General features: G+C 40.1%; 1 protein-coding gene across 1 annotated transcript in view; it reads right to left on the bottom strand.

Annotated features, from left to right (window-relative positions):
* Nucleotides 1-20380, bottom strand: part of LOC110503840 (T-box transcription factor TBX4-like) — a 31102-nt gene extending 10722 nt beyond the window's left edge. The window contains exons 1-4 of the mRNA XM_036962006.2: nt 19878-20380; nt 12884-13029; nt 12462-12556; nt 3434-3553 (exon numbers count right to left, since the gene is read on the bottom strand). Of these exons, the coding sequence (XP_036817901.2) occupies nt 3434-3553; nt 12462-12556; nt 12884-13027 (359 nt within the window). The 5' untranslated portion in view covers nt 13028-13029; nt 19878-20380. The remainder of the gene's footprint in view (nt 1-3433; nt 3554-12461; nt 12557-12883; nt 13030-19877) is intronic.
* Between the last annotated feature and the right edge of the window lie 2764 nt (nt 20381-23144).

The following is a 23144-nucleotide window of genomic DNA, read 5'->3' on the forward strand; positions in this document are numbered from 1 at the left end:
ATGAACAGATGAGTTGGAGATGGACATCACACATGTTGGTCTTGAACACAAAGAAAATGTTGTTAACCAATACACACACAAAAATAAGGGTTCCTCAAGGGTTCTTTGTGAAGGGTGATGGTTCTATGTGGAACCATACTGACCCAAATAACCCTTTGAGTCGTTAAATGGTTATTTGTAATTAGCAGAGTCAAAAAAGGGTTCTTTCCTCTTTTAGTGCTAATTAAAATGTAGGGGTGGTGGATCATTAGAAAAATTTGGGGGCGTGGTTTGAGCACTGCTCTTTTTGTAAAACCGAGTGTCATTACAGTTTATCTCATCTTTTTTGCTATGCCATATTGAAAATGACTATGGCCAATGACAGTGTTTTGTGAAAGACTCATGTATGGCCTTGTGTCAATTGAGAACTGTTGCTTCAGTCAGTGGTTCTCAATTCTCTCCTTAAGGGTCCTTAAGGAGAGAATTGAGAACCACTTACTGAAGCAACAGTTCTCAATTGACACAAGGCCATTCCAGAGCTAGCACACCTGATTAAGCTTGTCAATGAACACAACAATAAAACCTATGGAATTTTAACACTTTAATATGGCTAACCAGAAAAAAATAACCCTGTATGGTTCTTCAAAAGGTTATTTGGAGAACTTTTGAGATTGATTATGGTTCTATAAAAAAAAAACTTTCTCCATATAGGTTCTATAAAGAACCATCAAGGGTTGTAATCATAACACCAAAAAGGATTCTGCTATATAGAACCTTTTATAGTGCTTTATAGGAAAGGGTTCTTTATAGCAACATAAAGCTTCAATTTAGAACTGTATTAGCATGGTTCTTTATCGAACCTTCAAAAAAGGGTTCTATATAGCACAAAAAAAGGGATTGACTGTGGTTACAACCCTTTTTGGTGCTGTATGGTTCCACATGAAACAACGTTACATTATCCAACATGACATTTGTGGGGGGGGGGGACATGCAGAAAACATGGTAATTTCTACCCTTCCATTAATTTGGTTTGCATAATGATGTCACAGCATGTAAAGTGTTTGTTCAAGAGGGCCCTCTGCCTGGGATGTGTGTGTGTGTGTGTGTGTGTGTGTGTGTGTGTGTGTGTGTGTGTGTGTGTGTGTGTGTGTGTGTGTGTGTGTGTGTGTGTGTGTGTGTGCATGTGCGCACATGTGTGTGTGTCTGTCTGTGTACTGTGTATACTGTATGTGGGAGGCAGCATCACCTGAAGCATATAAAACTGTCTGTGAGTGTTAAATGTCTCTCTCATTTGCACCCACCGTTAATGTCTACTCTACAGCGTTGGTGATTATTTTCCTACGGTGAGAGGAAGGCCTCTGCTGAGTGGTGGGGGTGAAGCTGTGGGGTTGAGAAGATAATAGCTACTTTCACCTTCCTTAAGCTCACCGCTCCCTCCCCACCCTCCCTAACCTCCCCATTTCTTTTGACCCCCCTTTCCATTTCAAAACATCCCTGACTCCTGAGGTCTAAAACCAAGCAGCATCTGAGACAGAGATGAGTAGGTGGATTTCTCATAACAACCATTAAGGATGTTACTAATCTAAGCCCTGAGCTTAGAGAAGAACTTGAGCAATAATGCAAACTGGAAGAACCACTCTGACAAGGTTTTTGGCAGGATTTTACAATTGTCTATGTATATTTTCTATTATGGTGTATTGTATGTATTGCTGTATTGTCTGTTTTTAATATGTACAGTTGAAGTCAGAAGTTTCTATACACTGAGGTTGGAGTCATTAAAATAATTTTTACAAACACTCCACAAATTTCTTGTTAACAAACTATAGTTTTGGCAAGTCGGTTAGGACATCTACTTTGTGCATGACACAAGTCATTTTTCCAACAATTGTTTACAGGCAGATTATTTCACTTATAATTCACTGTATCACAATTCCAGTGGGTCAGAAGTTTACATACACTAAGTTGACTGTGCCTTTCAGAAAATTACGTCATGGCTTTAGAAGCTTCTAATTTGAATCAATTGGAGGTGGACCTGTGGTTGTATTTCAAGGCCTACCTTCAAACTCAGTGCCTCTTTGCTTGACATCATGGGAAAACCATAAGAAATCAGCCAAGACCTCAGAAAAAATATTGCAGACCTCCACAAGTCTGGATCATCCTTGGGAGCAATTTCCAAATGCCTGAAGGTGCCACGTTCATCTGTACAAACAATATTACGCAAGTATAAACACCATGGGACCACGCAGCCGCCATAGGAAGGAGACGTGTTCTGTCTCCTAGAGATGAAATGTACTTTAGTGCGAAAAGTGCAAATCAATCCCAGAACAACAGCAAAGGACCTTCTGAAGATACTGGAGGAAGCAGGCACAAAAGTATCTATATCCACAGTAAAACAAGTTCTATATCGACCGAACCTGAAAGGCCGCTCAGCAAGGAAGAAGCCTCTGCTCCAAAACCTCCATAAAAAAGCTAGACTACAGTTTCCACTGCACATGGGGACAACGATTGTACTTTTTGGAGAAATGTCCTCTGGTCTGATGAAACAAAAATAGAACTGTTTGGCCATAATGACCATCGTTATGTTTGGAGGAAAAAGGGGGAGGCTTGCAAGCCGAAGAACACAATCCCAAACGTGAAGCACGGGGGTGGCAGCATCATGTTGTGGGGGAGCTTTGCTGCAGGAGGGACAGGTGAACTTCACAAAATAGATGGGATCATGAGGAAGGAACATTTTGTGTATATATTGAAGCAACATCTCAAGACATCAGTCTTGAGCTTTGTCGCCAATGAGTCTTCCAAATGGACAATGACCCCAAGCATACTTCCAAAGTTGTGGCAAAATGGCTTAAGGACAACAAAGTCAAGGTATTGGAGTGGCCATCACAAAGCCCTGACCTCAATCCTATAGAAAATATGTAGGCAGAACTGAAAAAGCATGTGCGAGCAAGGAGGTCTATACACCTGACTCAGTTACACCAGCTCTGTCAGGAGGAATGGGACAAAATTCACCCAACTTATTGTGGGAAGCTTGTGGAAGGCTACCCAAAACATTTGACCCAAGTTAAACAGTTTAAAGGCAATGCTACAAAATACTAATTGAGTGTATGGTAACTTCTGACCCACTGGGAATGTGATGAAAGAAATAAAACCTGAAATAAATCATTCTCTCTACTGTTATTCTGACATTTCATATTCTTAAAATAAAGTGGTGATCCTAAATTACCTAAGACAGGGAATTTTTACTAGGATCAAATGTCAGGAATTGTGAAAAACTGAGTTTAAATGTATTTGGCTAAGGTGTATGTAAACTTCTGATTTCAACTGTACATTTTTGTATTGACTGTATAGCTGCTGTCTTGGTGACCAGGTTTCCCTCATAAAGTAGATTCCTTAAGGGTCTTCCAGATTAAATAAAGGATCACATTTTTTAAAATGTGTCTCTGACTAAACTCACCACTTGTTGTCACAGAACTTGTAGCGATGGTCGTCGGCGGGGACAATGTCTGTGAGGAGGATGTACTTCGTTTTCGGGTTCATGCCCGTCACTTTAACCTTGTAGCTGGGGAACATCCTCCTGTGAAGGACACAAGAGAAGGGTCTTACATTAAATTAGACATTTCCTAATGATGATTCCACCCACCATAATACCCACTAGACCTAATGCTCGCTCCCCAACTCACTCAAACACGAATTGGGTCAGCAATTAGTTATTGGTGACAAAGTCACCTCATCCTGATCCAATTTGGAAAGACCTGCCATTAGCTTCTAAGCACCTTTAGTATCGTAAGACCCGTAAATACGGAGGTTTATTTAATGCCTTATGTCTTCGTGCTGTCCTCACACCTTGGAGCTTTGAGGGATGTTGAACGGGAATCAAGGTGATAAGACGCTTTGGGCAATGATGTCACCCAAGCTTTTTGAGCACCTAAGTATCTTCCCTCACCTAGCTACCTTACACTGGAAAAGATTTCCCTCTTCAGATGAGCTAATGAAAATCACCTTTAGCCCCAAGGTGTCTCTCCATGGGGCTGAGTGCAAAGGGTAAACATGCATAAGAGGCTCTTCTCCGGCTTTGCAGGAGGGTTTAAGCCAGCCCTGAGTGTAGCATCAGCACGGAAAGTGTTCTCCCCGCGGCAGATGAGCGGACGATTAGCACTCAGAAAGCGGCTCAAGCCAGGCTTAGAGACTGATTGGGACGGGTAAGGAGCTAGAGAGGTCACAGTAGATCACAGAGTTGAAGGAGGTATGTAACCACAAACTGGTTTAATCAACTTTATTTGTCAACATATTGTGGTGTGGAAGCTATGTGGAAAATACATTGGATTTGAAAAATGTAATCAATGTAAAAGTATGTTTTGAGGGTGGAAATTCAACCACAATATTGTCATCATTGTTCAACATAGACAAACCTTGTATCAAATATGTTGAATTTGTAAGTTTGAAACATTATATCCACTATCAGAAAGAAGACTATAGGCTGGGTAGTATCTCCTACTGGAGAGTTAATCTATCTACTGCTATTAATTTGGTCTCCCATCCAGGGTTTTGACCAATCCGAGCCCTGTTTAGCTTTTATATGTGTCACTGGCTACTACCAATGTGCTATCATGAGAATGAATACTGAGCAATCTCTAAATAACTAAATCTATTCACTATTGCTACCGAAGTCATTCCAAGGGATAGCTTTAACAGAGCAAATGAAATGTAACCATACTTTATAAGTCATACTGTATATCATCAATTACACTAGTTAGGCATATATAGCATTTGCAAAGTCATCAACAGCTTTTTTAAAATTATTTTCTTTATTTTTTAAATTATTATTATTTTTTTTTTTACCTTTATTTAACCAGGAAAGGCTCATTGAGATTTAAAATCTATTTTTCAAGAGCGTCCTGCCCAAGATGGGCAGCACCAAGTCATTACAAAAATTACAGACAAACAACATGAAAAACTACAAGTAATCTAGTAAAAACCATAAAATTCACAAGAGTATAACAAAAATAAAAACAGCAAATTAAAAACATTGACAGGTCAGGGAATCAGTCACAAGATCATTCATCAGTGATTTAAAAATACCAATTGGGGCACGTTCTTCCAGTTTAAAAGTATTTTGTAAGGCGTTCCAAGACGATGGCGCAGAGCAGCTTTTGTTCAAATTCAACCCAGGGTTCAACTAAAAGTATAAACTGGGTGGTTCGAGCCCTGAATGCTGATTGGCTGAAAGGTGTGGTATATCAGACCGTATACCATGGGTATGACAAAACATTTATTTTTACTGTTCTACTTAAGTTGGCAACCAGTTTATTATAGCAATGAGGCACCTCTGGAGTTTTTGGTATATGGTCAATATACCACGGCTAAGGGCTGTGTCCAGGCACTCTGCATTGCATCGTGCTCAAGAACAGCCCTTAGCCATGATATATTGGCCATATACCACACCCCCTTGGGCCTTATTGCTTAAATATCCAATACATGTACGCTTAGAGTTTCAAGCTTTAGTTGATTTCAAATCATCTTCAATTGAATCATTAATATGTTGGATTCACATCTCCATCTTAACCAAAAATACTCTCTGTCTATTATCTATGCATAGTCACTTTATCTCTACCTACATGTACATATTACCTCAATTACCTTGATTAACCTGTGCCCCCACTTATTGACTCTGTACCGGTACCCCCTGTATATAGCCTCGCTACTGTTATTTTATTGTTGATCTTTAATTATTTGTTATTTTTCTATTTTCTTATTTTTGAACTTTGTTAACACTTGCTTTTTTTAAACTGCATTGTTGGATAAGGGCTTGTAAGTAAGCAATTCACTGTATTCGGCGCATGTGACAAATACAATTAGATTTGATTTGAAATCAAGTCAAACTTTAAATGCACTTTACATAAAGTTTGATTTGATTTAGTCCTATTCTTTCAATTTGAATCTTGGTTGAGATGGAGACGTGAATTTAACAAATCAATTATTAATTTGTAGACGAACTGGAATTAAAGCCAGACTAAGTCAGCGGCACAAAATATACATTTCCTTCAAATGTTGATATTTGGTTGCATTGACAACAAAACACAATTCAATATGGGGCCGATTCCAACCCGAGTTAAGCGCGCGTAAATGGAACATAATTCCCTTTTTATGCCCTTTTCTCTCTCCGCATATACTGAATTTGAACTTAAGCATGCTATTCACCCGCTGTTATTTTGGGTGGGGATCGAATAAATGAAGGCTTGGCAAAGGTGTGTCTGATATGCCGTATTCTGACCTTGACTTAATTCCCTCATAATTCCACCACATTTATGTGCAAAGAAACCATAAATAATGTCTAGCCAACATACCGGTTCCAAGTGGAAAAAGCATCCTTTTTTCCTGATACAAATAACACCATTCTCCATGCACTGTAATTTACAACTTGATGAGAGCTATTGATAAGAACTAGGTAAATGAGTAATCCGTTTGAATCAGAGAATTGTAAATATAAATTATATATTTTACCTTATAATCGCTGGAGACAAATGTGAAACCAGTCATATGGCAGCAAACTGAAGCATATCAACATATCAACTTTCCCACAGTAAAGATTATGAAATGCAGAATTTAAATTGAAAGACATTTTAACTTGCACTCTCAAATGTCTTAATTATAGGCTACCCGACATTCTCTGTATCCTATTTCTATCAGGTTAAATATTACCCACTACTGGGTAATTTAATGTTAATTCCCTTCAGTTGGTATAGCCTACATTATCATTCCATTTAATTACATTGTTTTGTTTACAGCCGTGTGGTTGTTGCTGAGGATTATTGGTAACAGTTGATAATATATATATATATATTTAAAGACATGTAGGCTAATTAAATCGTTATGGAGTAAAGCGCAGACCAAGCCGTAACAGTTTGAACCTGATGCATGGTGCAATACTCGGCTGTGTCATCACACAATTCCATGGTTAGTGCAGGCAATAGACGAGGGTATAGCCTGCTATTGTACACTATTCTCTCTATTATATTTCTATGTACACTAATCTTCCAACATTACCATGGGTTGAAGAACTGAATGTGAACATTTTCAGAATGAATCAAAACACTGTCTTTTTTCTTTCGTGCATAAATGCTCTCCTATCCTGTTTTTTTATGATTCCTAAATACTTCCTAACCCTAAATAATTTATTCAGCATGAGAAGGAATCACGCCTGAATCACGCCTGCAAATCCTGTTTCATGCCTACACAAGGTAAGTCTGAATACTAACTACTGAGAAGTGTGTGGGAAAGGTGTTCCTAAATCAGAATCGGGTCTTTCCCTTTTGTAATACCGTAAATAGCCTATTAACGTGTCAATAAATGAACAAATTATATGTTGGATTCATGTCTCCAATTAAATCAAAAATAAAAGTTAAAGAATAAGATTAAGCCAGTGGCTTAGATGAAACTATCCACTATCCAAGCATTAGATATCCATAAAATGTTGATATTTGGTGGCGTTGTCCACCAAACACAATTAAATATTACTTTTGTAATTCAGTAATACAGACTAAAGTTTAAGCTATTTTACAAACTAATGTAACAGTATTTATTCAACCTTAAAATAAGTAACATATCCATGGCCACATTTTGAAGTTAGTCTACAGTAACTATAAATGTCTTCTTATGTTCTTATGGGCTTCTGAGTGGTGCACTGGTCTAAAACAGTGCATCGCAGTGTAGGAGGTGTCACTACAGTGCCTGGTTCAAATCCAGGCCGTTGGCCGGGGTAGGCCGTCATTGTAAATAAGAATTTCTTCTGAACTGGCTTGCCTAGTAAAATGTATCATAGAAAGATAGCATGCAAAAGTTGCAGGTATGTGGAGCTTGACACAGTTTCTATAATAATCTGTGCAGAATCAGTATTGATGTACTTTTTATGCAATCCAGGAAATTTGGTTGTGCTATTAGATTAAATAGAGTGATAATACATTAAGTTGTTGTATAAATACAAAATATCTGACATTGTATTACTATTTGAACTTTCTGTGCTTTTAAATGGTTGAAAGCGCAGTGATAATACATTTAGATAACAGCGACGGAAAATCTGACATTTTTCCATTGGAATTTGGTTGGGCTTTTCGATGGTGGAAAGCATAGTGCTAACACATTGGGAATTCAACAAACTTATGGCTGTCTTTTTGAGTGGGTGAATAAAGGTTGAAATTGAATTGATCCAACATTTCAACCAAACATTACTCACATTTCCACGTTGAAATGACGTGGTGTGCCCAGTGGCATGTTCCTACATTTCACCTGATGGTTTTTGAGAGTGCATCGGCAGCACCGCCAAAAAAAATGTTCTCTGAGAGAGAGCAAGAGAGAGAGACTCGGGAATGATAGACAGAATATACTAATATAGCAGACAAGGCCATAAAACACATGAATACCCCTACCTTCCGTGACCTCTTCCCTGTGAAACGGCCCTCTTTTTCATCCCTTCTGCAAAGCAAAAAGTTGCAAAGGGATCTGCAGCACCCCTTATAAACCCCTAAGTGCTTTTTAATGGCGGTTCGGATCGGACAGCACTTTGTACATCTGACTTGTCATCGTACCGCATCCCCCCCTGAGAGTATGGTCGGTCAAAGGGTCTGTACTCCAGTACAGTTGATCTGCTGCTTCCCCTTCTACCGACAACCGGTTAAAATAGTGGGAGTGTGAGACACACTTGTGAAAGACTGACAGTGACATGCTCTCTGAATAGATGAGTGTAAGAGCGGGCAGATAGCTGGCCCCCTAAGCAGGCCAAGCATAAGGCTCTGGATGCATCAAAGGTAGTGCACTATGTAGGGAATAGGGTGCCATTTGGGACTCAGCCTCTATCTGTTGCTAACGCACAAGGCTTCAAAGGACCCATCCAAGATCTTTCTGGCCTGACAGCAGCCCTAGCTAAAATTTTGTTCATGGATCACATTACTGTAAATACTCAACCCGCCCTGTACAGTAGAGGGGATTGAAGGCAGGTAATCTCTCTCTGTCTCTCTCAGGCTCCAAATCAGTGAGGAGATCAGTCCTGGTGTCATGCTCACAGAAAGACCTTTTAATCTGAGGGGAACATCCAAAACAGATCTGCAGCTCATCCCAGCCCCACTCACACCATCCAACCAGGCCCATATTGAGGCCTGTGTCAATAGATCAGGAGGTCTCCAGAAGGATATAAAGCTATTTCTATGTAACCCACCCTACCATTATTGCTTTTGGCTTTTCAGCACATCCATGATTCCATTTTCCCACAAAGACATGACTTGATCGAAATAGTGGTGTACAGTAACCCCTCAGTTACTGTGGAAACATTGTTCGATCGGGCCCTAGAATTACCATCTCCCTATCTGAGTCCATTTCCAAAAGACTCCACGAAGGGGTAACACAGCACAGCTCTGCGAGGGGGCCCACACTGGATCACATAGCATGTCTAATGGCTAATCGGGGACCTCAATGGCTCAGCCACCTCAGCCCTGCCTGATGACAGATGCTGTGGTTTCCATGGCAAAGCTCCCAAACAGCCATGATAAAATATCCAAGTTGTACTGTCCATCCCCTTGAAGTGCAGCACTTTACTCAAAAGCACGCCTTTGTGTCATCCAAAACAGATTATGACAATGTATGAACAATGGAATAGGGATTCATTTGTTAAAGTGAGTGCCTGTCAAAACTCAAGAGCAGTCAGGACCAGCTGATTGCCACATAATCCCAAGGCATGCGTTTTCTGTGCACGTGCGTGTCTGAGAGAGTGTTTGTGTGTGTAGAGGACTGGAGAGAATGAGAAATGGAGATGGAGAATGTGTATGATATCAGTGTCAGTGTGTGGGTGTGTGTTTGTGTGGCGTGAGCCAGCTGTTTTCCTAGCAGCTCAGCACTAGGAGCCTCCCTGCCTCCTAGGCCCTCCAGTCCAGGGATCTATCCAGGCTCTGTTCCAAATGGTACCCTATTTCATTTATAAAGTACTACTTTTGACCAAGGCCCATAGGGCTCTGATCAAAAGTAGTGCACTACATGGGGAATATGGTACCATTTGGGAATCCCATCCAGTCTCTGGGAACCTCCAGCACTGAGGGAGATCAAAAGGAGTGGCGGGGGGATGATGGAGCGTTCCAGGCCCCGCTAGACCCAGCTGAAAGCGGGCGCCGGGGTCCTCTAATCACCCCTCCACCACCGCTCCCACTGACGGACTGTGTACAGAGAGAAAGAGAGGCGAGAAGGAGCACCGTGTGTACAGATAGGGAGAGAGGGGAGAGTTGGAGCACTGCCTGGGTATGTTAAAGGGCAAGGATTAAGACTGAGACTGTGGCACTCACAATAACAAACTACATCTACGTTCCTCAGTCAGGAGTTCACTGACTGCACTGTATGAGGCTGAAGGGCCAAGCTGCACTGTAAGAGGCTGAAGGGCCAAGCTGCACTGTATGAGGCTGAAGGGTCAAGCTGCACTGTAAGAGGCTGAAGGGCCAAGCTGCACTGTAAGAGGTTGAAGGGCCAAGCTGCACTGTAAAGAGGCTGAAGGGCCAAGCTGCACTGTAATAGGCTGAAGGGCCAAGCTGCACTGTAATAGGCTGAAGGGCCAAGCTGCACTGTAAGAGGCTGAAGGGCCAAGCTGCACTGTAAGAGGCTGAAGGGCCAAGCTGCACTGTATGAGGCTGAAGGGCCAAGCTGCACTGTAAGAGGCTGAAGGGCCAAGCTGCACTGTAAGAGGCTGAAGGGCCAAGCTGCACTGTAAGAGGCTGAAGGGCCAAGCTGCACTGTAAGAGGTTGAAGGGCCAAGCTGCACTGTAAGAGGCTGAAGGGCCAAGCTGCACTGTATGAGGCTGAAGGGCCAAGCTGCACTGTATGAGGCTGAAGGGCCAAGCTGCACTGTAATAGGCTGAAGGGCCAAGCTGCACTGTATGAGGCTGAAGGGCCAAGCTGCACTGTAATAGGCTGAAGGGCCAAGCTGCACTGTAGGAGGCTGAAGGGCTGAACTGGTCATATGTTTCCCAAGCCATGGTCTAGTCTAAAGACACAGCCATAACTTCTTCCTAGTCCTGCCACTCTGCCCCTTCCAAGGAGTGCTGACCGGACACTGCCCGCCCTCTATAGGGTGTTGACCTCTCACTGTCCTGAGAACCTTCATTCATTAATTTATTAATTTGTTCATTCATTCATCCTTCATGTACTGACACTGATTAAAACCTGCTAGCTCATCAGAACCTTTAGCATCTAGCAGCACCTAGCACCACTGCCTGATGCTCCTTCCAGATTCCTCTATGAAAAAGTCTCTGCTGGGATAAATTGGCATTGAATTGTTTTGGCAGTCTCAGCTGCAACTTGAACAACAATATGTCTGTTAGAGAGCAAAATGTCGAGCAAAATGTCTAGCTAGAGCTGGTGTAGCAGTGAAGCAGCCTTGCTATATTTACTCGTCATTTTTGCATAGAGATTCAGATTACAATTTTGGCACCTATAGTTTTTTTATAACATTCTCAACAAAACCAACTCTCGCCCACTGTGTTGAGGCCTACAAGTAGTTAAATTTACAATACATTTTTATGTTCAATAACATTTTATACTTCACATCAGTTCAGACAGAGTTCATTCTTAGAATTATTGAATTACGTACTGTAGCTGCTCCTGCTCCATTACGGAGCAACATAAACCTGGTGTGCGTCCCATATGGCACCCTATTCATGCTCACCATGGGCTTGAGTCAGAAGTAGTGCACTATAAAGGGAACAGAGTGCCATTTGGGAAGACGCCCTGCTTTTCTCTGGCTTCTTAGGCTGACTGACTGGATAAGCCTAGTCAGTCAGTCAGGTTTTCCAGCTGAGTGCAGCTGGCGGAGCTGCGTAGCTAAGCGTCACTCTGAGGCCGGGCCCTTCAAAGGTTTTAAGGAATTCTCAGCACACTTTATCAGCTGGACAAGGGAAAGCCCATCTTTCACAGTGATGCGGCATTAAAGAAAAATGGTGGTGACCTTTTACATTTTGGACTGGGAAAAAAGCCCCTGTGAGGAATGAGGGGTGGGCAGAGGTTAGTTAGAAAGCATCTAGTCATCTTCTGGTTAAAGTCCAGGTTAAGGGCCAGACTGTCTAATCCACGGGGCGGCATTCAATCTAACACACAGAGCAGGGCTGTGGGTTTGTGTTTTCAATTAGATATTCACTGGGGCAGACATGACGACTCTACCACTACCTGAGACCCAGGGTGCCATAACTGTAGCATGGTGTAATTGGTTGCCTTAGCTCCAACAGATGGTCATAGCTGCTCAAAATGGAGGTGCCGTAATGACTACATTTTAACACTATTGAAAGCAGCTACGCAATTAGCAAAAGTAACCCATATTTTTGGAGAGTCTCAGATGAGTCTAGTACAGTTTAGCATAGTGTAGTGTAGTATATAATGTTGTGTATATAATGTTGTGCTAGTCTACTAATATGGTATAGCCCATGTATTGCTGTGATATATGAACTGTAGGTACTCACCTGCCTGCTTTCGTTATGATCATCTCTGTTCCCGCCTCATGGAACTTCTTCCACAGCTCCCTCTCATGAAGAAGAACCTTGATGTTCTCAATATTCTAATAGAGAAAGGTAGAGACAGCCATGAGGGTTGGCAACCTGTTGTGGGCTTATAGACAACTCAGATTATACCATCTGCATTTTTAAGTTAAACCAGTTCATTCTCAATAAATCATTCCCAATTGATAGGGTATCCACCGACTAGAAATAAAAACACCCACAATTTAATATGGCCAATAATTTTGTCAAGTCAACATTTATTGAAATTGAGAGCAAGGACACATACCCATTTGGCCATTTCCAAGAATAAGAAACTTCTGAACATACAAAACCTTTGCAGTTGTGGTTCTGGCTCTGTGTTGAGAGCCTACAATACCCATGATTACCTGGTCTGGCTCATTGCCCTGGGGGGTGCTAGGAGTTGTAGGCAGGCCCAAGTGTGAGGAGTCAGGGCTGAGATCTGGGGGCCCTCCAGATTGGACCCCAGTCACACTGTCATCCGTCACAGCTGAGGCCTTCTCCTGGAGCATCTCTGAGATGAACAACGGCTTCAGTTCAATACACAGACTTACAATACACAGACTTACAATACATGGACCATAGAATTACATATAGAACTTATATAGAACTTATATAGTAATGTAATAGAATATATGTGACACAGACTTACTATAATACTAAAATAAAACAAAGCATCTCAACAGATACTAACAGACTTACAATACCAATACTACACTGTCTCTTAAAATACTTAAATATATCACATTTCCATAAAATGGACTGGACAAAATATGTTCCAACGAAATTCACTGTGCACGAACAAAATGTAACATCCCTTCAAGCTACAAAGTTGAACCCCCCCCCCCCCCCAAAAAAAGTAGTCTAATATTATATCATGGCTAAATATTTAGCTATTATTTACTTTTTCAACTAGTAATTGACATTAAATACATTTAAATAATGTACTTGTATAGCAATTGCTATTCATTTTGTATTTCTACATTAATTATCCCTATTAATACTGTAAGGAAACATTTTACTGGAAAGCTTCAAGGATAGATAAGTCAATGCCTCATTCTTGCACTGCATTAATACACACTTGAATGTGCGTACTCAACTAAAAATGTTTGCAATGAGAGAATATAAATATTTTTTACATTAATTCAGGCATGCTCTATCATTGTGGGATATTTCTTGGAATTCATTTTTCCGTTCTTGGAAACCAGGTCACTGTTTTGTCCCCAAGCTACTAACTATTGTTAATAGAAATATCTGTTGAATTGTGTAGGCGAAGTCATTTCAAGGTGGATCACTGCAGCAAGGGCCATGTGCCATTGGGGGAATTTGGTCACAATGACCCAAATATGATGATGGGCCCTCATTCATGCAAAATAGAGCTGATCTAGGTTGGCAGTGAGGTTCCATGTGAGTTTACAGGAGGACCTGCGTCTGAATTGTCTACTGCATACTGTACCCTCAGCTCTGCTCTCCATTCATGTGAAAAGATGGAAGAGTAGTGAGCAAACTTGGTTGTTCCACACATAGAATTCAAATTACTGGACCCATTCAAGTGAAGTTGTTCACACATACAACTACACTGTTGTGCTTGTTAGGTCATCATAAATACACAACTATTAGGTAATCATAAATATTCAAGCAACATTCTGGCCATAGAATTAGAATTACTAGAATGGACAATCCCATTCCACTCTGCACTCTGTGATGGGTGGACCAGCAGCCATATTGAATACTTATATTTCTGTTATTTTGGTACGATCGCCATTTTGATTCTCTGACGTTAAGTTTGATAAATAAAATTCCTAATATATATTTTCATATTAACTTAAAAATCATAAGAAACTCTAGACATAAGCTAATTACTCAATCTGCATGCTTGGAGACCACAATAAAAAACACACAGGGTCAAGATTAATTGTTCGTCAGAAGAGTTGGATTAAATATTTACTCTTATAGCATTATGGCGGGATAGTTTTATGTAACGGCTCCTAAACACTGTTCATTCCATTAGTCCAGGTCACCAACTAAGCTTCGCTTTCTCACGGCTCTAAACCCATCTCAAAGACAAACATCTTTCATGAGAGACACAGACACACAGACAGCCTGGTATAGCCTCGTCTGCTCCATACAGTTCAGTTTCACAATGCCCTCTCCTCTCCCATAGCAACCATTCCCCCAGCCATTTTACCATACAGACTCAAACTGTAGCTCCACGTCCCAAATTGCACCTGATTCTCTATATAGTGCACTACTAGTCCTATGGGCGCTTTTCAAAAGTAGTGCACTATATGGGGAATAGGGTGCCATTTTGGAAGTACATATAAAGGTCTACAGTGTACATTTCGGAGAGTTTTACACTCACCCCAGCCCCCCCTTAATCTCAGGCATGTAAACAATTAGAGTGCTCTCTCTCAGGATGAAAGAGAAGGGGCTCCAACTGTAAACCAACGCAGACATTTGCTAAAGCGAATAAAGATAAGGCGCGCTGCAAATCAGCCGTGGTACTTTTTTACCCTCCTGAACAGGGCCCTTTCACTTACCCTGTTTAACTAAACACACTGAGCTAGCCCTCTGTTTATATCTGTGTCACTCCCAGACATATAATCCACTAAACTATTCATGGCAGATTGTCCTGTGTGAGTGTGAGTGTGAGTGTGAGTGTGAGTGTGAGTGTGTGTGTGTGTGTGTGTGTGTGTGTGTGTGTATACCCTGGGTGCAGTAGGGAGGCTATTCTCAGTGATGAGTCTGATATGCTGGGAGCTGGCCAAACTCAATTAGCAACTGTTGCTTTTAGGCAACTCCTGAGTTTTTTATGAGGAGCAATACCATGACAGTAAATGGAGGGGAGAGCATGCAATGTACTGTATCTATATCTCAGTACATTTTGTGTGTGTGTGTGTGTGTCTTTGCCTGTATCTGTCTGTGTATATGTGTCTGTGTTTTTGCCTCCCAGTCTGAAATATAGATATGATGCATGTTATTGAGACAGCTGCCATAAATTCAAACCTGACCTGCCATTTTGTGCAGAAGCCAGTCTCATGCATCTGGTGTTGTGTTGCAGAGAGAGGGGGGAGGGGGTCTGACTGTGCATCAGTACATTGCATCTTTGTTGTTGTATGTTTGTCTCTGGCAGGTACAACTCAGCTATGTCAGTAGAATCACATCACGTAGCCTTGGGCTTAGGGGCGGCAGGGTAGCCTAGTGGTTAGAGTGTTGTAACCAGGAGGTTGCAAGTTCAAAACCCCGAGCTGACAAGGTACACATCTGTCATTCTGCCCCTGAACAGGCAGTTAACCCACTGTTCCTATGCTGTCAATGAAAATAAGAATTTGTTCTTAACTGACTTGCCTAGTTAAATAAAGGTTTTAAAAAAAGGCCCGCCGTTAGTGCAAATAGTTATGAATGTGAAACTGACCTATCACAACAAAAATGTAATGGTACCAAAGTAGTAAGTGAGTATGGTGCTGTAAAATCTCTCACCTGGAAAACAGCTCTCTAATGTTGGATTCCCTCCGCAAAATTAGGCCTGTTTATTATTTATTGGCTACAAATATCAGTATCCTACCTAACAGAACATCTCAGGATGTAATGTTTAGAACAAATAAAAAATAAAATATGAATTATAGTCCACATTTTAGCGACATCCCACATCATTGTTCGAGGGCTTTGTATTTTGGTATTTCTTATATTAATGTAAATGAAAATGACATTATTTAGACTCCCATATGTAGATAACATTATTTGTTTGTAATTTGTGATCATATAATTCTAAAAGCATATTCTAAAATCATTATCTGGCAATCGGCCTGTATAAAAAAATATATGAATAAGATGAATAGTATTTGCATTATCATTTTGAATGGTTAATGATACTAATAATAATATTTGTAACATTATTTAAGGATAATAACTCTAATAAGAAGACAGTCTTTTTAATCTTAAACAGAACAGATAGAATTGTTGTTTGTTTAACGTTCTATATTAAAGCATGAATCCATAGTTGCTACATCCATTTTGGACTTAATACACCCATTGATTCTTGAAGGATATAACTTACAAATGCCTCATGAGCTTAGTTCAACTGTCTTACCCCATCAGAACCTAAAATAAAACGTTTTTTTACTCCATGTTTCTATACAATGTAAATGTTAACAAACACTGTATAGCCTCAAAACATGGTTAAAACTATAATTTTAATACAATGGATGGTCAGTCCTTGCATCCATAGTTCTCATTACTTTAATGTCAATACACTCTGAATACCTTCACAGGGCCCTGAAACATACATCAGACTGGTATTTTGGTGTTTAATATGACATTTCATGTCATTTCTACACAGCATATAGGCTACTATCCATAAAGAAAAGTACAATCTCAGACAAGGGCTCTCTCCTGGCATTTAAAAAAAAAAAAATGTAAATATCTGTTCTTAACTTGTGATTTCGTCATATTTACAGTAACCTAAAAATCATATTGTGAAAATAATTATTATTTAGCATATATCTTTTTTGGGTATAGGTGAAATGTATAGAAATTGTGACTTTCAAATGTGACTATAGGCTACATGTTCATATCAGTTAAAATTTCATTTTTTATAGACCGTGTGACCATATACTGTTATTCATCTCCATAATATTATACCGCAACATACAACAACGGTTTACTGCTTTAGCTTGTATTGTTGAAATAGGCTACAGACACAGCGTTGTCACGTTCAACATCACTATCAAGGCAGTCAAATAACGCGTGAATAAAAGAAAGTAGAAAGTACATCCTAACACTAATCGCATTAAAGAAGCTGAGCCTATCCAACTCCGCCGTTTTCAGATTGACTCTACTATGCCTGAGCTTGTTTACAAAGCATGTAGACAGGCAGATTACACTGAAGATAAGCAATAACATTATTATATTACCTCATGAAATATTAAAAGCTTGAATCCATTTATTTTCCAAATGGTAATTTTCTGTCTTCACGAAGGAAATATCAGAAAGTTACGTTCCATTGAGACGTAGTTAGGGCAAGTCGTCCAGCATCTCATCTTAATAGACTTGCTTATCTTTCTCCGGTATAACGGTTCTCGAGTAAACTCCCGGTCACGCGTGAGCGCCCGTGTTAACCCTGCCTTGATGTGATTCAACAGCTCGTGAACTGAACTGTAGCATGCTCTGCGCGTTAGCAGTGCGGTTTGAGCGTTAGAGAGAACGAACTTGGTGCGTGATTTTTTCTTGGAAACACAAAAAAGAATTTGCTCAACCCCTTGAATTGTTAAAACACCGGGACGAGTGAATTATTTGGCTCGTTCCACCCCTCTCCCTCCCTCTCACCGTCGCAGACCTGACGTCGCTCCCCTACCAACGAGAAGAGTTTACAGCGCGATGCACTGCTCCTCTGGAGCCAGAATATCTCCACCAACGACTATTCGACTAATAATCGTGGTGTATGACATGAATACAACCTCATCTCCTTCGCCATCCCACTGTCTATTGGTTACATCTTTAAAAATACTAACCCCATGCTACGTGTTGCCTATAAATTGATATAGCTGCAGAGTTTGATAGGGCCTATAGGCTATTAATATGCATAATATAGTACACATATAGGCTTCATAAATAAACTATTCTGAGAATAATACATATTTTACCCGATAGACCTTTGCTACTAGATATTATTTTGTCAACCAACTCAGAATAGCACAACTTGATCATTGAAACATCTGCTCTGACTCTTTGTCAATCAGGTGTCACTGTGAAAACAGACATGTGAGGAACTGGGTTACCTGTGAGGTGAACCATGTCCAAATCGGGATTGTTGGGTTCGAAATGAGGCTCCTCTGTTCCAAGGCCACAATGAAGACGAGTGGACTAGCCTATAGCCTACCCATCGTCTGGTTCAGTTAGGCTATAGATTTGATTTCTTTATCGTTATTTCGCAGGCCATGTTTTCCTTTCAAAACAGCAAATGACCTCTGAGGACAACAGTGAAGACGAGTGGACTAGCCTATAGCCTACCCATTCAGTTATAGATGGTATTTCTGGACCGTTATTTCGCACACCATGTTTCCATTCAAAACAGCAATAGCCGTCAAAGAATGATGCTAAAACGCTCATACATTTTCAGGTGAAATATGGTTGTGGTTTTGGAGTAAATGGGTCGAAGCACGAGGCTGAAAGACCAATAAATCAACAATAGAAGTTGGCGGGTCGGGTTGGTCGGTGAGAGTTTGACTTATATTTACTGGTGACATGACCAAATGAACGAGAACAGCCTAAATGTCCTTCCCGCGACCGTTTGTCATTTCCCCCAATGCGTTTTCAACCCTTTCAATATTTCTCAGCCAAAATATGACTGGTGAGGAGGCATCGAATGATCAAACGACAGTGGTCCTTGTTTGAGTCTGTTGAATGTTTGGACATGGGTGATGCATTTTATCAGTTAATGGCAGGTTTTAGAGACTTATTGATGATTTGTTGGCTCATAACATATTTTCATATGCATTCTAATTAACAAATGGCTTGATTTTGGTATCATTTTGAGCACAATAAATTGCATCTAGGCTGACTGTATTTGTCAGTTTGTTGAAATCATAGGCTGAAATTTAATACACTAGTTGCCTTTAATTTATTTACTTTGTCAATGGGGTGATTTTCGTTTTTTGTTCGTCCATTTAACTTATGAATGAACAAAAACTGTACGAATAATAGTTTTAATATTTCTTCATTGTGAACATAGCCTACTACAATTACTAATAGCTTACTAATAGGGTAATTATCATAGGCTAATATAATTGAACGCACACATGCATTTTTTTCGATAGGCCTGTCATCATTATTGTATGATTAATCAATATAATTAATATTAACGTTTTTTGTCAGGGAACAAACATACAGAATAGTCAGTTTTCTATGGTCTTCCATCTCATATGGCTATGTCAACCAATTTGCTGAATGGGACAGTAATCTTTCCTTGGTTATGTGGCGCCAAAAGGCCAAAGCCTCTTGAGTTCACGTGAAGGCCTTTTGTTCTATATTGAACATACAGTCCATCCAAGATCGAACGCAGTCCTCCAAACATCAGTCATTTGCGCGGGAAGAACATATTTAGGAAAACATGTAAATATTGACCTTAAATTCATTGCATCATATAAACACAACGCCGGGCTGTGTTAACGCATAGGCTATGCTAAGTTTACACAAAAGCCTCGTAAATATATATTTACCTACCTCATGAAAGTGAAAAAGCAATGGATTGACCATTGACCAACAACAAATATGCTAAATGTAAAATTACCAAAGGCACATACTAAATTCTGTGTAACTGGCACTCACAAACATAACACGTGATGTAAAAGTAGCCGTTCTTACCTCCACGTTATTGCTCTGCCCTTCACACGAACTTGACCTCTGCTCTGTACTCCCCTTTAGCTGTGCTTTTCTTCAGGGAATCTTAGTCCCACAAGGACCAACCTCATTCGCCGTGGTATAGAAGATGCCTCTGTTATAAAATGGTTGAATTTTTTTATAGGAGCTGAATTGAGTTGGGTTTCTGAAGGAGTTTAAATTTGACTCACTCCCACCGTCACGTGGTGTAGAAATTAGGAACAGGAGTCCAGTGGAGTTGTGGTGGGCTCGTGCAGGGCTGGGTGTTGCTGGGGGGACAACGTTCAAGCGTCCTTAAAAACTCCCATATTATATACGTCGATTCCTTGGCGTTTTGGTCTCTGGCCCGAAACTTATAGTATTTGTTGGTTTAGAAGTTATACTATATTGATGTTTATGAGAAATACTAAGCAAAAAGATATAGACATTTCCTTTTATTCACGTGTCAATAGGTTACCTATGACTTTGATGGGTCCATTAGTAATCCTTGCTAATGTCATAATTTTGGTTTGAATAATGACAACATCAGTTGCCAAAACATTAATTCCAATACATACATCAGCTTGTTTTCACAAGTCGTATTTGTATAGTCTATTTTGAACCATTTTAATTCGTTATTTCGATATCAAATTAAACCAGAAACTTTAAGAAAAAGACATGTATGATGAATGAACATGTCATTGACCTTTGGCCCTGAGTAGACAAGCACGAAGTGCAGTAGTTGCAAAAAAATTCAGGATGTGAGTATGACATTTCTAGGAGCATCCTTAGAATATAATAGTTTGCTTCATGGAGGTATACCACTATTTTACCTACACATTGTTATTTATTTATAGCAGAAAAACATAGGCTTCATTCAAATATCAGTGAAATAAAAAAAATTAAAGGTTACCTGACATTTTGACTTCTAAACCCTACGTTTTTTTGTAGGATATGTATTTTTTTTCTTCGATTTTCAGCATTTAGAATAGCAGATGTTTTAGTCATTATCATGATTGGATGGATATACACTAACTGTATATGATATTGTTGGTTGATGCCTATTCAGAACCAGTTACGCATCTCTAACGAATTTGACATTACCAATGCAGTACATAACAATGGGATATTTTCATATATCTGCCAATTTTACTCTAAACTCTTTGATGTTCCTAACATTTATACAATGTTGTATGAGTGTACATGTTCACTCCATCTATTCCATCTGACTGTATGGAAGTAGACGGAGCTCTGTAATGAGTTGTTTACACTAATTTAGTTGACCTTTGCCCTCTCTGATATACTTCCATACAGACATTGTATTATTTAGAGGTTTGACACCACTCCGCCTCTTATGGTTTCAGAATAGTTTTTATGTTTTGTGACATGGACTTAAATTGGGGTGTGAGGTTAAAATAGGACACTGCATGTATAGCTGGAGTTGTGTCTTTGTGATATTGTATAACTAGGGTGAGCGTTGATGTCACAGCAGACAGAGTAGTCCACTGGCTGATTTATGTCGGACGGAGTCAGGGTTTTTCTTTCCTTGGGAAAACATTTTCCCGTGTAATTGGCAGTGGGTGAGAGAGAAAGGGGTCTCGGCTAATAAACAACAAAAGAGGAGGGGACATGCTCTCTCCCTCTCTCATTGCTGTCTTCTTTCTCTTTATAGCCACACTCCGTAAGGTGTGCATGTGTCATATTTTTCTAAATCAAGGATTACATAATTAATTAGTTGAAATCACCTTACAGACTGTTCAATCTTGCAGCCTGTGCCTCTCGTTGCTAATTTGTGTGCAGTCAAAATGGCGGAGATAGAGTGGTGGATTTGTTCTTATTACTACTACAGTCCTTAGATGCCTATTAGTTTTAGTTTAGCAGTTAGCACAGTGCTAGCTAGCACACAGAGGCTATTTCTCCCACTTACCCTGATATACTGTATGTGTGCCCATCACCCACCATTACTCAGATTCCAATTGGACTGATCCTTTCCCCTCCACTGGCCAGTCTGGGGGATAGAGAGCCGGTCAGACCAGCTGGATCTACAGGGAGAGAATAGTCACTTACACTTCCTGTGTGAGCAGCCAGTCAGAACCAGGGGTTTGCCTAAATTTGCCACCCATGGTTCTGTTTGGCTGCTCACACAGGAAGTGAAAGTGACTATTTTCTCTCTATAGATCCATCTCTCTTTCCCCCAGGCTCCACTCTATGGCCATGGTGCATCATGGGAAACCGGAAGTGCCCAAACATGGGGCAGATTAACTGTAGAGGGGGCTAATGTTACGCCCCTGTTACATCACGTTAACTTTAAATGTTCATCGTTAAATGTTAAGGATGTTACAGAGACACACACACCATGTCCCAATTGTCACAGCTCAAGTGTCCCTTGACTGTTCATTTTGGTAAACCTTCAATAATGGATTGTGTGTGCAGTTCCAATAGGTAATGTACCAACTAGTATCAAATGATATTATTCATATAATCAATATCTTCTGATTTAAGATTACTTATCATTTTTCATTTTATTTATAACCCTAACCCTTCTTGGTGCTCTAGGAGGTGTTTCAATCTAAGGGGGCTGGTGGGAGAAGCTATAGGAGGACCTGCTCATTGAAATGGCTGGAATGGAATAAATGTGGTTTCCATATGTTTTACGCTTCTGCTACTCTCTGTTCATCATATATGCATAGTCACTTTAACCATATCTACATGTACATACTACCTCAATCAGCCTGACTAACCGGTGTCTGTATGTAGCCTCGCTACTTTTATTGCCTCGCTACTGTATATAGCCTGTCTTTTTACTGTTGTTTTATTTCTTTACCTACCTATTGTTCACCTAATACCTTTTTTGCACTATTGGTTAGAGCCTGTAAGTAAACATTTCACTGTAAGGTCGACATCTGTTGTATTCGGCGCACGTGACAAATACACTTTGATTTGTTTTGATTTGATACTGTTCCATTTAATCCATTCCAGTCTTTACAATGAGCCTTCCTCCTATAGCTCCTCTCACCAGCCTCCTCTGGTTTCAGTCCAACCACAAGCAGGCTGGTCTACCCTGAAACAACAACCTCAAAATAAGCTTTAACCCTACTATTTTTTTCAAAGAAGACTTCATAAAATGTTTGTTTATTTCCATTTTAAGTGACACACACTATTAGGTTGTTTGAATGTCAAAAATTAAGTATCCTTAATTTGGGAGGTAAAGTTGAGTCCAAATAAATGTGTGGTTGGATTAAAACAAGCATAAATTCCCAAAGGCCAATTAAT

This window comes from Oncorhynchus mykiss, chromosome 24, assembly GCF_057628025.1.
Source record: "Oncorhynchus mykiss isolate SJ-2025 chromosome 24, ASM5762802v1, whole genome shotgun sequence".
NCBI classification, from domain to species: domain Eukaryota; kingdom Metazoa; phylum Chordata; class Actinopteri; order Salmoniformes; family Salmonidae; genus Oncorhynchus; species Oncorhynchus mykiss.